Source organism: Triturus cristatus, chromosome 4_1 (assembly GCF_964204655.1).
Source record: "Triturus cristatus chromosome 4_1, aTriCri1.1, whole genome shotgun sequence".
Taxonomy (NCBI): Eukaryota; Metazoa; Chordata; class Amphibia; order Caudata; family Salamandridae; genus Triturus; species Triturus cristatus.
The window spans coordinates 863,217,792-863,235,081 of record NC_140585.1 but is presented as its reverse complement, the minus strand read 5'-3'; the positions used below and the strand labels follow the sequence as shown (position 1 = coordinate 863,235,081).

General features: G+C 45.7%; 1 protein-coding gene across 1 annotated transcript in view; it reads right to left on the bottom strand.

Moving 5' to 3' along the window:
- The window catches only part of LOC146855684 (tubulin alpha-1C chain-like), a 65,764-nt gene that overhangs the window by 24,334 nt on the left and 24,140 nt on the right, over positions 1 to 17,290 (bottom strand). Inside the window, exon 2 of the mRNA XM_085653583.1 lies at positions 1,654 to 1,876. Coding sequence (XP_085509709.1) covers positions 1,654 to 1,876 — 223 coding nt within the window. The remainder of the gene's footprint in view (positions 1 to 1,653; positions 1,877 to 17,290) is intronic.

Sequence of the window (17,290 nt, the reverse complement as noted above, 5' to 3'; positions counted from 1 at the left end):
TGCACACTGCCAAATGAGGTGCACCACTGATGTGCGTTGTAATCATAATATAAATGTAATTTATCTGTATATCCGAGGGCCTTGACCAGATTAAGGCTGCAGGTTTCCGATAGGGCTGAACACAAGCAACTTTACTCCAAAACTCCAACTTTACTCGGAGCTTCTTGCTGTAGGACTTATGTGGCCTTATGCATTGTGTGAGATCAGAGGCTACTACCAACAGCAATATCAAGGCAGCATAGCATGTTTCACGACCACTCTTGCAGGGGACTAGGCAAGACACAAGCCCTCCCTTCAATCCAGAGGGACACAGTTATATTAGTTCAGATCCGGGTATAAGAGCTTTGGATATTGGAGACCCCTCAACCACATGTTCACAGACTGCGGTGTACGTAATCTCCCCTTAGTGGGATTCGATTGATAGAGTCATCGGGTCTCGTCACTGGAGAGTCCTGTTCTACAAGTGACAACAAAACCTCCACCAGGAGGAAGTGTGTCTGGATGTTGACAGTGGTAAGTAGATTAAATTATCTCCGATCTTTTGGGTGAATCATTATTGGGGTAAATGATTAAGATAGTGACAAGTCTAAAAACAAAGCGGTGTTTAGTTGATGAGTCACTGGTCCATGACACCTAGTGACCGGGTTGACATGTTTCGGCCTGAACAGCCCCTGTGGGTGGATGGCCTTTGTCAGGACCAAAGGAATATATATGGAGGCTTAATACTTCAGGGCTGCTCGGGTAGTGTTCTAAGCAAGTGGAAGCACTCGCCCATCATAGGGAGCCAACCGAATGTTGGGGAGAGATGCATGCAGAAGCACTGTGCAGTGACAAGACCCGATGACGCTATCCAGCAAACCACAGTAAGCACAGATCATGTACACCGCAGTCTGAACGAGTGGTTGAGTGTCTACAAGATAAAAAGCTCTGAGACTCTGGTACTGAGACTTGTGGTTCATCCACCCCCCTTCTGATAGATAACCAGTACCTCTTGGAAGCTGAATGAACCTCTGCTTCTTCCTCCCTCCACTTTTTTGATCTGTACTATTAGTTCAGACCCAACAGTGCTTCTCTTTACAGACTAGCAGGTGTACAACCTCTCCAACTCGCATCAGTCAGAGAGCAACCAGCCAATGGCAACCCCCCTTCTTGCTGGGCTGAACGACCATCCAACTCACAAGGCATTCATACAGCAGGCATGCACTCACCAGTTTGGCATTGTGTGCACCAGAAGCACACTTAAGGCTCTGCACCATATAGAAACAGCTGCACAGATCAGTGTGGGAGGAGGACCACTGAAGGCCAACACGCAGGAGGTGGGTGGTAGGAAGGATGTTGGAGACATTACACCGATAAGAGTGAAAGATAAGATCTTATTTCTAACTAGGTATGCTGCTGGTGAGAACTACACACTGATGCCCACCAGTAGAGCAACTCACTGGCTCCCATCTAGTTCGCTTTGGAAATAGCATTTATTCTAAAGATCAGCAAGACCTTTTGTACAGCTCACTCACACAGAAAGGACAACTTCAAAACAGCATCAAAACTCTGAAATTCAAAATGGGTTGGATAATTGGAATCTGGTATTTATTACATGCAAGAGAACACCATAAATGCGAATAGACAACATGTGAGGGTTCAAACATACATTACCAATGACTGTTGGTTCGAGGTCTATGAAGAGTGCTCTTGGCACATGCTTCCCTGTGCCGGTGTCACTGAAAAAGGTCTGAAACGAGCTATCGCCTTGGTCCGTCCCTTTGTCAGAATCAATAACTCCAGAAGGACTGATTCCGTGCTCCAAACAGTACAGCTCCCAGCAGGCATTTCCCATCTGCACTCCAGCTTGGCCAACATGGATAGATATGCATTCTCTCTGGAACACAAAACAATAGAAAAAGTGAAAAGTATTGCAAATTTTGATCATCCGTTCAGTTCAATGAGCAGATCAAAATACTGTAAAGATTGTTCAGAACAGTAACCAAGTCAATACAGAGTTGATGTGGTTTGATGTTCAAGTTAGTGACTTGAACTAGAAGACCAGAGAATCTCTAAACATCTTCACATACTTGACCACACTTCATGATCGAGCAAATATTTACTATTTTCTATCATCCTGTGGACAGATTGCTTAACTGACGCAATTGTGAGAGCTGGGATGTTATACGAGTCAACACATTACTAGCATAACAGGAGGGGAAAAACTAACATGGTCACTTTTTCCAACCTTGAAATTGTTAGGTTTGTTGGCAATTGAAAATTATCCAGTGTAAAGGAGCAATTATGCACAGTCACCCTAGAGAAAAGTTAGGCATGGAGGTACAGCAGTGGTCAAGGGCGGTGGAGAACTTCTTCAAAAGAAACAGTAGTTAAGCGGTGAAGTATTGTTTGAATATACACTTCTAACATTAGTCTATCAATTTCGAAATAATTCAAAATACCTCATCACTTGACCCAAGTCCAGCCAAATGCCCATTTCCAAAATAATAAACAAATTAGAATATGAGCACTTACCATTCAAAGGGAAGGCTAAGGAAATTCAATCTTTGGACGTTATAATCAAACATATGGAAAACGTTACCTCTTTACAACTATCTAGACTCCGTGCCTCAGTAAAAGTGGGGCAGAGCGAGATTTCTGGGGCTGTGGGCAAAAATGAGAACACACCCAGTACTACCAAATGTATTACTAGCAAGAGGAAAATAACCCTGGAAAAAAGCCCAGAATCAGAAACTTCAGACAAAGGCACCTGGTATTTCTGTGAGTGACTAATTTCCCCATTCTGCGGCCAACACGTGTGATGCCGTGTAACTATGGAAGGAGGGAAGAGATAGTGGCCCAAATTGCTAACTGGTACCCGAATCTTCAAAGTGTCTCCCCCTCTCGGCATGAGGACTCACGCGCCAAGCTGCATTTACACCACAAGAAACCCAAGTCATGGACTACTTCTATGTGACATTATTTCTAAGATTGGAGAAAATTTTGCCATAGTCTACAATACTGCCAACAACATATGTCCAATTATAAACTGCACCAGAATGAGGCTCTTTACTTGTGCAACTCTCATCGTCACATTTCTCAAAATATACAGACCACCATAAAGCCTGCCATTTTCTGAACCATTCCTAGATTTTGTTTTGGAGATTAACTCAGTCTCTACTTATTGGGAGACATCAATTCCAGGTTTGACAAGCAAACAATACCAATCAAAATTCCCACTTGCTATAGAGTTGATCAACTTTCTTCAGCTGAGCTATGGGCCTACTGTAACTTCCGGTAAAAATGTGCCCCTTATATTATCTGGGTGAGAGCCACCCTGTCACTTGGACTGGTCATGTGATTGAACTCTCCATTCCGTCCTCTAAGAGCACAGTGACATCTAAAGATAGCCATCCTTGACAGACAATATTCTTCTAGTCACTTTTTCCATCGATGCCCCAAAAGGAAAGCCAACACCTGAACTAAAAGCTCTTAAAATATATTAATTAATAAATATTTATCATAGAAGATTCAAATTAAACCATACAATAATATATAGTAGTCCAGGCACATCTGACGTAACCTTCCAAAAAGAGAACTAAACTTTAATGAACTGCAGAATCCTGAATGAAGGGACACAAAAGTGATTTCCTTTCAGGAGCTAAGTGACTAATTGCACAGCACTTAGGCCTGTTAAAATAATTTGCGATAAAACTCCGAAGAGGGAAAACCAAACCTTCGAAGAACAAAAAAAAAAAAAAAAAAAAAAAAAAAAAATTAAAAAAAAAAAAAAAAAACCTGGATAACTGCTAGGCTACACTTGGTGAGTGTTAGAGGTTAGTGGATTCACAAACACTACAAAAGGTTGTGGCTCAGCAAGATCACATGCAAACCTTAAAGGCTGTGTAGCTTCTCTTGCCAGAGCAATCATTAACCACTCCAAAGTAACAAACTTTCACAAATAAACTCAATCTTTTCAAAGGGGACAAAAATTGTCACCCACACCGTACCCATGAGCATATGGACCAACTTTCGGTGATTAGCCAACAGCTTTTTCTTGGTCAACATATTGAAAAATATTATTTATAGCAGATAAGAAATTCGCCTAATGCAGTACCACTAAACTGTATTCCGTCCTGGCCACTGCACTGAAGCACCACACCTTGAGAAGTATATTAAAACTGCGATTGACTTCAATAGTAGAACGCCATTTGCTTTCCTCAACTTCACCTCTGGTATCAATCAATACTCACCCTAGGTTGCTCGAGCCTTCACAACATGGAAATTAAGGAACTGTCTTGATCTGTATTGCCTCTTTCCTCCCTGGCTGATCCATAATTTCACTCTCGCCTCTGTATATTTAAACTCCATAGTCTTTTCCAATCAAAGCTCAACCATTGTCAAATTCCTGTTCAGTGTTAGCTATGCCCTCCTTTTCTTCAAATTGTATAAAAATGTTACTATGTTGGTTACTTGCACATCAAACTGGAGTTCAGTTTAAATAACATTTACAATGCCAATATCTCAAACCTCGCGTACCTGCGAGACCTATTGCATTGCAAATGCAAGGCATCACAGACAACGTGCCGGGGGGGGGGGGGGGGGGGGGGGGGGGGGGGTAGGGGGGTAAAAAGGTACCAAAGCACATGGTGCCTGTAGTAAAATAAAGTGAATAAAGAAAATAGTGCTCACAGCCGTGTAACAACCCAAGTAAAGGGGCCATAGCCATAAAGAGAAGGCTGTATTAAGGAGGGACTAACAAGCCTATTTTCGAATCAGAAGCCAGCATTTAGGACTGACAAGGACACAAGCCAATGGCAAAAATAGGCAGAGTGGGTGGGGCTTCTACTTGCTACTCCACCACAACTCTCGCAGAGCAGCGCATGTGCGCTGGATCTAGGCTCCACCTAGAAAGGCACACATGTATAAAATATTTTGACTGAAATTTGTACATTCCACGCCAAGACTCCTCATTTCAAGTTTTCTAACATTACGCAGAAGAAATGAGGTGCAACAGAAAATGTGCGTTTTTTTATTTAAAATTAGGACTTGCTTTGTGGATTATGTAAATACGAGGTCTGAAGGCTCCCAACGAAAAGTAAACAGGCTAGCACAGAATGACTTGCCTGATGAAAGTGGCTGTGCAGTGTGCAAACAATTTAACAATTTTAGGACAGCTAATTATTTTAAGAGAAATAAAGTACAGTGAACAAGGTCACACGAGTACATTGCACGAATAGGTCTGCAACTTTTTCAGCATTTCTTTCCCCGAATGTACCTGGTTCCACTAGGAGAAGCTTCATACAGACAAACTCTAGCAATAAATGGAAAAGTAATGGTGCATGACGTGACCGAATGGCAGCAGCTGACAAAGTGGTAACAAAGTAATGCAATGAATACAGTAATGGGTTTGTGGGACCAGTGTGCACAAGCTAGAAGAGCGTTAATATTGATACTCTGCATCGCCTCCCTTGGTTACAGGGAAATTCATAGTAACTCGCTTATTGTAGGCAATTTCACAATTCCCTTACTTGGTTAACACTGGCATTTTTGCGGGCAGAAACAACTCTGGAATCTCAGTGCTGTGATGCAGTCTTGGTTAAGGGTGGGTTGTTAGAAATGGGATTTCTGGTTGGCTAGGGCATGCACCTAAGCCAGGCAGAAACCACCACTCTAGTCAGGGCAAGGGAGTTCTACACTGAAGATAACCCCTGCTCACCCCCTTGGTAGCTTGGCACGAGCAGCCAGGCTTATCCCAGAGGTAATGTGTAAAGCGTTTGCGCAACACACTAGACACACCACAAAAGAAACTCCACCCAAGGTTATATCAAAAATAGCCTTTGTATCATCATAAACACATTAGAATCATAATCACAAAAATATACACTGTGCAACTGGCACCAGGTAGAAATTCACAGGGGATTATATACACATGACAGGGCCAATCGGGCCACTGTCAGAACCATCACAAAGCACAAGTAGCACATAAAAAAAAACACAACCAGTCACCACTGGTACAATACTGTACTTAGTCTTATCACCTGCAACATAAAAACGCATTATGTTTGCATTGCTTTGGCATAGAACACATTATGAATAAATCAGCACTATAGTATAACATTAGGCATCAACACATGGTGCATAAATCACCAGCATAAACACATTATGCCATTGGCATCACATTAGGGCCTTGTGCCCTACCAACACTGACCCCTGACCAACTGGCCTCCCTGGGGCTAAAACTGTCCTCTGTCCAAAATGTCAAGGCTCGCAATTGTAGGGCCTCCAAATCAGCCCTCTGGCTGCCAAAAGAAGCAAAAACACTGTGCGCAATGCGCTGGGGGTGTGGTGTGCTTCTCACCCCTTCCTTAGAACAAAAACACACATGCCCCAGTCGTTGCAGCTGTTGGCTCTCTCGCAGTGCAGCTGATGCAAAATGAGTACTGGCACCAACAGCCTTTGAAGCCCCACTCGGGGACTTGGGGATCCCAAAACTGGCCCAAGAAATCTGCACTGGCACTCTTTGTGCATGGGGAAACCCACTCTGGGGCTACTGAACAAACATTGCCCCCAACAATATAGCTGCCCACTCTCCTGTGGGGCAGCTAAAGGAAATCTGCACCCAATGGCACTGGCACCAGCTATGCAAATCAGAGCCCCACTCACTTCTTGACTTCTACCATCTCCCTTTCTCATCGGAAGAAAGGCACAGACAATGTGCCTCGGCTGGCCCCTCACCTGGGGCCTCTCAGGAACCGCCTCTCTTCCACAAAATGGAGGGGGCAGAGATGGAGCCTGCAAGGCTTCAGACTCTTCTGGGTACACAAGGGGGCTCCCACCGGCACACGGGGGCCCGCCTTCCTTCAGGCAGCTTTCCTGACTTCCCCTCAGGGCGCGCCTGTGATTAGCTGCCTAGTCAGCTTGCTCTTCCCGTCCCGCGTCTATTGGGCCGCTAAATAGCCCTGCCCACAACCGGGCACAGGCTTCTGTCGGTCTTCCAGGCTGACTATCTTGGCGGCGGCTTTGCTTCTCAGCTACCAAGTGCAGGGTAGGCTCTCGCTGGTAAATATACAAATGCGTGGTAGGCTCCAGCCAACGGGAGCACAAACGTGGGGTGGGCTCCCGCTCAGCAGGCCTAAACGCCAGGTGGGCTCCTGCTATCTCTGGTAATGCAGGGGGGGGGGGGGGGGGGGGAGAATCCCACTTTGGGATTACCTTGAAATAAGATGCAGCACGATCGTCAGGCACACAACCACGGGGTGGACTCCTGCTTCTCCTGCAGGCACAGGGGAATTCTCCCCACGCAGCCTCACGCTGCAGGCCACCAGCACTCCTCCTGGAGTAAAAATAGAGCTCTCAAGGCACCAAGCCCAAAGTCTGAGGGGCACAAGGCTAGGCCTAGGCAGGCAAGCTCACAGGGTCCTCCAGCAGGGAGGCAGTCTTTCGTGGCGGGTTCCTCCTGGGGCCCAGCAGCAGCAAATCCACCCCCCCTCCCCCCCAAGTCACAAGCACACTGAAAAGAAGAGACCATCAACTTCTAAAGTAAACAAAAGCGCACAGACAAAGGAAACCTTTATTTTGAACATTTCTAATCCCATCCTCGTCGCCATGAAAAGAAGAGCCTTCACAGGTTTCTTTAAGGTTTTCTTGTAGATTTATTAATGGTACAGCATCCCAGCAGAGAGCAACTTTTCATACATCCAATGGCTCTCTTCAACTGTCCCCACTTAGAATCTTCCCCATGTCATTCTACAAGTAACTAGGTAACAGTCCATGACATCTCCTGGCTGGAGATCTCTACATACACTTTCATGGGGTCACAGCCCCAGTATATATACACCACAATTCTTTGTCTGCCCTGGCACAGGGCTTGGGGGAACCAGTCCCAACTGGTTCTGGGGGGGTATTGGAACACTTTGTTTACCAGGCTCCTCTTACCCTTGTCAGGTGGGGGCTTGGTCATCAGACACACAGGGGGTGGAGCCCGCATTCACCTAGGCAGGCACAGACCTATTCAGGGGTCAGGCGACTAATCCTCCCACTACTCCCACTACTCCAAATGCAGATCCCTATTCAGCCTGGCGCTGACTCACCATACCCTCCCTGTAGCCACACACACCTCCGTCACTCCAGAGCCGGACATGCAATCCACATCAGGCTGGCAGAGACATAGCACACAGAAATGCCAACTTCTAAAAGTGGCATTTCTAAAAAAATAGTGATAATAACTCTGCGCACACCATTGCGTAGCATTTATTATTACTATTCCAAACATACCAAACTTGACCACGCTGCTCCTCTTATATCAGGAATTACCACTGAAACATTTATCAGGGATTCCTCAATGCATTCCTATGGGAGGGCAGCTTCACAGCAGTGAGTTTGTCACTACCAGGACATGTCACGCACTTAAGGTACATGTCCTACCTTTTACCTACAATGCACCCTGCCTACAGGGCTAGCTAGGGCCTACCTTAGGGGTGACTGACATGCAGTAAAAGGGGGGGGGGGGGGGAAATCACAGACGTGGCACATACTTTAAGTGCCACGTCACGGAGGCAGTAACAGTGCGCGTACAGGTCCTGCAATGGCAGAGGCCTGAGACGGGTTTGACAGGCTACTTCGGTGGGTGGCGCAGTGAGCGCTGCAAGCCCATCAGTAGCATTTAACTTACCGGCCCAGGTATCTGGGATACAAGGGACTGACAGAGTAATTAAATTGGCCAAACAGGTGTAGACTTACCATGTTTACCACAGAGACCATACTCACTTTACACTGGACAGCAGGGCTAAAGTGCCCAGAGTCCTAGAACCAGCAACACCATGTCAGAACAATCATTTGCAATGCAATAGGTCTTGCAGTTGTGAGAGTCTGAGCTATTTGCATTGTAAATGGCAATGCCTTTCATTTACGTGTTGGTTTTCAAAACATAAATAAAAAGGAATTGTCATTTACAATGCCAATAGCTTAAACTCACGCAAATGCGAGACCCATTGCATTTCAAATGCTTGTTCTGTTACAATTATGGACTTACAATTCCCAGCATGCTTAGTTCCGTTTACTTAAACAATGAAAATACAACAAAACAGGACTGGACGGAAATTTACCCCGTGGCTTTGAGAGCCACTGGGCAATTGTATAAGCACATACATCAGAACACCGCCCTTCAGGAGGACGATCCCCTCCCGCATCGACAAATTGCACCAATGCCAACCGTTTACACACCAACGCCGGTTGCACCCAGACTAGTGGGCAGAGCGCTCCTTTTAGCTTGGATGAAAATTGGTTTAATTGAAGAAAACAAACTACAATTCCCACAATGCATTAAATTGTTAAAGGGAAGCCAGATACTGTCACAGCATCCTGTTGACACGGAGCGATCTGCAACCAGAATGCCAAGTACCAAGCTCGCACTCAACAGCGACGGTCAAGAACACACTCAAATGCTATTTGAAAACCACCAGCTGCTGCACTGCAACAGACCGCAGACACAGCCTTGTGTGTACTTGAGCACAGCACGCCCAGCATTTCTGCACTCTGCAAAGGGCGTCCAGCCGATAGTGATGCACAGGGCTTTGATGTACACTCGTTTCAAGGCCCCTCCAGCACCTACCACTGGACCCCACCTTCGGCAGGCCTGGGCAGGCAGGGAGGCTGGGAGCTCAGGCATGCTAGAGCCCGGGCCAGCAGCTGCCACTCTGGAGGAGCGTGAGAGGAGCCTCCCCAGGACAGGCATCTGTGCGAGGAGCCTGGGCTCCGCAGACCTCAGCCCCCGGAGCCCTCAGTCACCCTGACCCAGGCCCCCCGCGGCCCCCTGGCGCTCGCTGCTGCTTCCGGGAAGTGTCCGCGGCACTGCGCCGCCCAGGGAAGGTGGAAATAACTTCAACAATCGGGTCTGAGCGAACTCGGGACGCAAGAGACTTCTGGGAGGAGACCAGGGAGGAAGAAGAAAGGGCAGAGAGTTGTGTATGGAAAGGCTGGTGGAAGGAGGAGGAAAGGGGAGTAGCATGGGAGAGGGAGGGAGGCAGTGCAGGGCTCACGAAGCGGAGTACCCTGTCAGTCCTCGCAGACACACTGCAGCCCTCCCCGGTACAGCTGCCCCCGGGCCAGATACCGAAAAAGTGAGGACAGGAAACACCGCGGACTTAAAGACTGATCGAAACACACTTCAATGGTGAATATACGTGTTTCTGGTGCTTTGCTGTGTGGAAGGGGGTCTGGCTGTGTGATGTTAGCGTAGGATTGATTGGTCTTGTGTGTGGCTTAGCTGCTAAGCTTCCACACACCACGGCTTCAGACAGCCAAAGCTTTTTAAACTAACAGCATCATGCATTCTGGGGATTGTAGTTAAACTTATGTCAAAATACGTCTGAGCATCAATTACGGCCTGTCAAGTGTTGTTGCATGAACAGCTGCAGGTGTCACGAGCGAGACCGACCATGTAACTTCGGTCTTCCAGGCTGATCTTGGTGGCGAAATTCCTTGAAAACCGTTTCCACTGACACGTTATCCCTGTCCAGAAGACCGTCTCTCAGAGAGTTAGCTCAGTCTAAAAATTGGGTGGTCTACAGTTTAGAAGGTGCATGCTGCAGTGAGGATATCAGACCACTTGGATTTGTTCATGAAAGGTGTTGGCAACATAAGCCACCGACCACTCTCCACACCTGCCATTGCACGCCTGTGGCTGCCCCCAAATCATGTTACGAGGTTTAAACTATTTTTAAATGACACAACTGACTTCTTATGCATGAGTGTTCGTATGCACGGTACTCGTTCCCACCCGATAGGTTTTTTTTTCCTGTGCATATCTTAAATCTAAAAAGACAAAGCTTTGAAGCTGAATCATGGGAGTTTCTCACCCCACTGAGATACCTTAAGGGGCTAAATGCTGTGCCTTCTACTACTTCAAAATTGGAAGGAATCCTCTGTTAGCCATACGGCTGTTTATATGTTGAGTTGCACTCCCACAATGTGTCATGTTATCAAGGCTGGCAATTAATTTGTTATTTTAGCAGTGATTATTCATTTTTTGCCTTCTAGTACTTCCAGGCTGCCTTGGAGTATTTTTAAATCAGAATAGCTCAGATGCACCCTGGCAGGAGCAGCTAATGAAAGCATAAAATATACAATCGGCGAAAATACTGAAGTGTTGGTTTCATTTTCTACCAGGCTCGGTATTTTATCGTTCTTTCCTCGCCAATGTAGGTATATGCTTGAATGATGGTACTTTCAGATACTGGTCTAAATCTTTTTTTTCACTAAAGTGCTTAGTTAATTTAGTTAGAGGTTCATGGTCGGGAACTAGTAATGTACTGCTTGCCTTCAATTCTGTGACACTGCTGCACCAGGGACAGAGCAGAGGGGCTGCTTTTAAAAGGGCAGGAAGGGCAGCACTAGATCTTGGGCATGCATTACTCACAGGACTGGAACACTTGCTCGTATCACGCTTTCTGTGCCCGGTCCCTCTGCTTCAGTTCCATGGTGATGTGCTCCTTCCAGCAGGGCAGCAATCGGGTTGTGAGGGGTGACAAGCCAGCAAGAAAGTGTACTAGCGCCGGCTTCCTTCAACTCTGGGTCCGTCGCGCACGTGCACGGTTTAAAGTGAAAGCACACCGGAGCCAGAGTTGAAGGAGGCCGGCGTGAACAAGATGGAGGCGGACTGTCAACTGTCCCACAGACATGCGCATGCTGTCTGCTTTGGACAGATGGCGAGAGCAGCCATCTTTGTCCATGCAGGCATGAGGCCACGGGGAGAATAGATTCCAAAAGGTCCTCTCCGACGAGAGCAGCACATGCGTTGCTTTCGCAAGGCAAGACCTAAAAAGTAACCCAGTGTGCTGCTACCACGAAAGTATGCGACCATTATTTAAAATCAGTCGTATCCCAGCCTTTACCTAATAATCTCACCGTGCTGCCAAGTTTACGTCACAAGCAGTAGGTAGTTATACTAGAAGTATTCACCCATGTTAAAGCTACAGCAGGGCTCACAGTATGAGCAACAGCAAGAGGAGGGGTTGGTGACGGAGAGGGGAAAAACATGCAACAGACAAGTAGGCTTGCATTAAATAAAAAAAAATAAAAAAAACAAAAAAGTTCCACACAAAAGTGGATGCCCACAGTACTTTAACGACAGGAAGTGGCAAGTGCCCTTTTTACGATATATTAAACAGTGGATTTCACAAGCACAGCACAAGTGGTGTGCAGGCGAAATCCTAAAAACAGACCAATAAACTCTAGGTGGACCCATCTTTTGGCCATCCATGCCGCTATTTTTTGCCGAACTGTCAGATGCTCATGCTCTATTCAGGTGACTAATCTCTGGGACTGGACATCTGCAAGAAGAATTGATAAAATCCTGGAGAACACTACTATCTATTCTTACACTCACTGCAACACCCAATTCTCAAATTCATCTATATATTCACCACAGCATGCTTGAAGCATATTTTTGGAACTCAAGCACCTCACCCAAAGCCTCCCAAGTAAGCCAAACTTTAACCCATAACTTACTAATCATACGTTTGGAAAAAAAAAAAGTGTTCAATTCAAGGCTTATTAATGAGCACATAGCTACCAGAGACGGGCTTCCCAGCACTAACAGTCCATGCTTGAGTAGTGAGCTATTGATGTGTTTGGAGTTGCTTTCTGAAAGATTGTCGTTTTGTTATGTGCCCGGGTTAGGGCCATGCAGCGAAGCTGCACATTTTCTTGCATTATCCTCTATTGCACAATAACATTTCTGCTGTGACCTTTTGCACACATTTGCATGCGTGACAACGTTAGATAAATTTCTCTGAAAGGAGTTTGGTTTACACATCTTGCTTCGCACATTATCAAAATGCTTTGAACACCAAGTACTATGCCTTTACGCACAAATGTACAATGGTTTCATCCACAGGGCTATTTACATATATATAACATTGCTAATCTATACGTAAATTGCAAGTATGCCTTTTATGATAAATCATCAGCTCATAGGATTAGCAGAGGAGGCACTCAGAGCTAGCTGGACTCTAGGCCAACATACTCTGTGGGGGTGCCCAGGATCAGTCTAGGCATCTCGCTCTGTTCAGTTATTTATCTCCAATATGCATTTTATGCAGAAAGAAATCCTCATCTTGTTTGCTACCCTTTCCAGTGTTGCCAAAGTCCGATGGGCACAGCGCAACCATGACCAAAGTTTCCTCTATGGTGTGTGCCAAATCTAAGAGTCTCTTGAATTTTGTTTCTACATTCTTTAAGATAACCACTCTTGAACATCGGAACAAGTTTCTCTCCACTGGGTTTGTAAGGGTGGCCATATACTGCTATCAGGCGCCTTTTCATCGTAGTAATTGTTTTCATGTGGGAAAGGCTTGTGGTTCAGGCTGCTTCCTTGAATCAAGGCTTGGTCCCCTAAGAAGACTCCCGCTGATGTGCAAAATAATCAAGTTCGTTTATCTCAAGGGACTGAAGAAAGCAGGTACGAGCACACCGGTGTAATGGTCTTAAAACTAAACTGCGTTGAGGAAAAAAATATATACATTATATAATAGGAGCTGGTAGTCTTCGAGGCACTGCAGCTTCTCCTTGTGCTCTCGTGGGTTTGCAGATGCCGTTCTGTTGGTGGAGTTCCCGTTCCCCTCCCCCCCCCCCCCCGCCCGAGTTACTGGAGATATCTTTGGCTTGGTTATACACTCATTACCACACAATGCACAGGACATTCTGATAAGTTTGAAGCAGGTCGAGTTCTAGCTGCCCCGACAGGATTCCAAAGCAGCATGCAAGTGGTGCACTCTCGCGTGCCACAGCGACACATCTGTTTTGCATTATCGCGCCTGCATCTGTGCATGATAATGGAAAACAGATGTGGCCCATGCGGGTAACCGCGAGCAATAGGCCGTGGGCGGAGCAAAGGCGGGACATGCACCCACCCAATTGTGTGCTGTCTTTCTTAGAAAGACGTACGCAAAACCCAATAGCCTATGAAAAACAAAAACACACGCACAAGCATGTGGTGAGCTTTCTAAAGCCCCTTACAAGAAGTCTCGCCAGAGCAGCGCATGTGCGCTGCTACAGGCTCTACCTAAAAAGCACACACACACACACACACACACAGAATACGGACTATTTGCTTGCCCTTGGGATTGGCTCCTCCGTTGGAAAATGATGCCTCTTGGGGTACAGTCTTTGCTGCCATTTACAACATGTTAGAAAGCCTGACGGGTATCAGGCTACTGATACTGTTCCTCTCCTTCCTTTCAGGATTCATCAGATACACATTTGGAGAAAGGTGGACAATCAGAGCTTATATCAGAAGAGTGCGTGAAACCAAAGGAGGAATGGATATAGATATATAGAGTATATATCTCCCCAACACCGCCTCCAAAGTAGGAATAAGCACAGTACACTCAGGGGTTGAAGGTATGGGCTTTATTAAAATTCAATGCGCTTAGCGTTTCGAGGGACTGCAAGCACTAAGGCAGACGCATTTCAAGCCTCCCAATGGCTTTCATCATTGCCTGTTCCAGGGGCTCTGCGCGCTCGGTTGATGGTGAAACAAGGTGCAGGTGAATGGAAACCGCTCCCTTTATGACATTGTTGCGCTCCTCCTCCAATGGATGTTAAACTGGCCACTCGCTCTTCCCCCCCCCCCCCCTTGCTAGGCAGATGCATGCTGGTAATTACAGTCCCTAGGGGTGTCTGTACAGTGACAAGGCACTCCTCACACCTAGTGAGGTCCCAACTTGCTGGAAATGGGCCGCACTCCAGCTTGAGTGCCCAGCAGGACAACCAAATTATATATATACACACACACACACACACACACACACACACACACACACGCGTATAAATAAAAAATAAAAAACCCACGACTCCTAAACCTCACATGTAAAAAAGAAGGTAGCTGGGATTAAAATGAGGCATGCCCAGGCTGCTGAGGTCTCAGCTTCTGAACGGGCAGTGATGATGCTGGACAGCGTGGAAGAATTCAATAGCTCACTGTTGGATAATCTGGTGGCAGTAGTGCTAAATGAGCATATCACGGTGGAAACACCTGATAATAGGGTAAGTGTTCCCCATCTTTTATACAGAGTGGGACATACCCAGGAACATCAAGGCTCTTTTGGGAGAACTTGACAAATCGTTATGGTGTTCTTTGTTGCTGAAAAAGAATGGCCACCTTAGTTCGTAATGGAATTCCCAAACAGAAACTGTAATTTTACCCGCTTTCTCTGACCTCATTCCAGAATCAGTTAAACATTCCTACGCCAAGGAGTGGACGTTAACGCGAGCTCCTGCATTCTATCACAATCATGTTGGGTGGGATGATGTCACATCATGAGATCCAATTAAAATCAGTTCCTCAACCCCAGAGACAATACCCAACAAAACATGAAGCTTAAAAACAAGATAGGGAAATCCTTGCATACCAGGGTGTAATAGAAAATTGCCCCTCAATAAATAATCCCTTGTTTCTTGTAATAAAAGAAAATTCATAGGTCTAATTTTAGACTATCAGCATTTAAACACATCTACTCGCACATTCACAGTACAAAATGCTCACAGTGCCGCACTAATGAACAACACTGGGCAGAAGAAATACAAAAACACCACTAGCTCTCAAATGGATTCTTCTGCCAAAATATAGCACCTGAAAGCAGATATTTGACAGCATTTTCAGCGCTAAGCCCACAGAAACAAATTTGCCGTTTACATTAAAAAGTTATAAGAATAGCCTTGGCTGTTTTCAGCCAGTGACAGTTACGTCAAAATTTTGATGAGGTGGGGTTGTCCTATGTAGATAATATCTATCCAACGGACTATGAATTAATGGAACACCTAGACAGAGTAGAACATTATTCTAGGGTTTGCTCACCTGGCCTACAAATAAAAAAAATGCCATCTCAATGTCCTGTTTCTCAGACAAGTTGTCAAGTGAAGGCAAAAGCCTGGCAAGCTTTTTTATTTTAGAAAAAACGCGTGTTGCTCCAACGACTGAAATACTACAATCCATTTTAGGATTTTTAAAATTGGCAGAGCGTACATTTTGCATTATGCAGACAGGTAAAACCGTTCTACGATTTAATTAGACCCGATTTTTCAGTCAATGGACACAGGAACATACAAACATTTTACGTTCTGTACAAGCCGATATGAAAGCTTCCAAACATTTACACACCTGGTGATCCGCGTAATTGGTGGACCAACTGGTACACCCATTTCATTTTCTACGAAGGCGATACAGTACCTATAGCATACAAATCACATTTGTACACAAATGCTGGAATGTGTTTTGCACCCACTGAGAAGATTTTCACAGCGGTACAGACTAATTACGAGAGAGCGCACTAGGGAAACGCATAAATGGAGTTACCCTGGTAGCTACTACCTTCGAGGCAATTACAAAACAGCGTTCCAAATGCCAAAGCATTATATCCACGATGGATTCAGTGGGCTAACTCACTGCAACAGATGTAGATTACGGATTTGATTCTAGATTACAGACTAGCATTTTTGCAATGTGAACATGAATATCCTCTGCCAAATGAAATAAGGCCTCTAGATCGATATGACTATCATCTATACTGATGGGTCTGCTCAGCCTGCTGTAAGGACAACACACAAATATTCCGTGGCATACGCAATCGTAAAGGGACACATGCACGACGGAAAGTTCAGTCCTGGCAGAACACAAATTCCAGATGCTGGCACTACAAAATACAGATCATGGATTCCCCAAACTTAAAGTGTGATTCGTATTACTGTGTCCAGTCCTATAACGAATCCCTTCAGTCTTGGGGGCAGAATGGATTGCGAAATTCCAAGGGTTACACAATCAAGCACAAGCTGCTTCAGGAACAGGTGGCGAGGCTGAAAGAATGCTTGACATGAGCTCATGCTATCTACCCATTGAGTTATCAACGTGTTGGCATCAACGTTGCAGGGAATTCCAGCACTGATGAAGCCGCTACGGCAACAGTTCACACTGCTGCAATCACTTGTTCTAGGACAAGATTAGATCGAGACATCATGGTGGCGCTCAATGCTGCTCGCAATGACACTTGCCGAAAGGCTGTCCACTTAAGTACCACTACAAGTTAGATGCACAAAACATTCTGTATAGTCTGTAATGGGGGATAGAGTTATACCAAATACTGATCACAGACTGGGTTCAATACTAGCTGCACAAGGGTCTGGATTCAGCTCACACAGGGGTACTGCTCAAATTTTATTATTGAATCAGTGCTATTGGTGGGCTGGTCTCACTAAACATACCAAAGACTACGTCCTCAACTGTGACATCTGCCAACAAATGAAGGGTTCCACC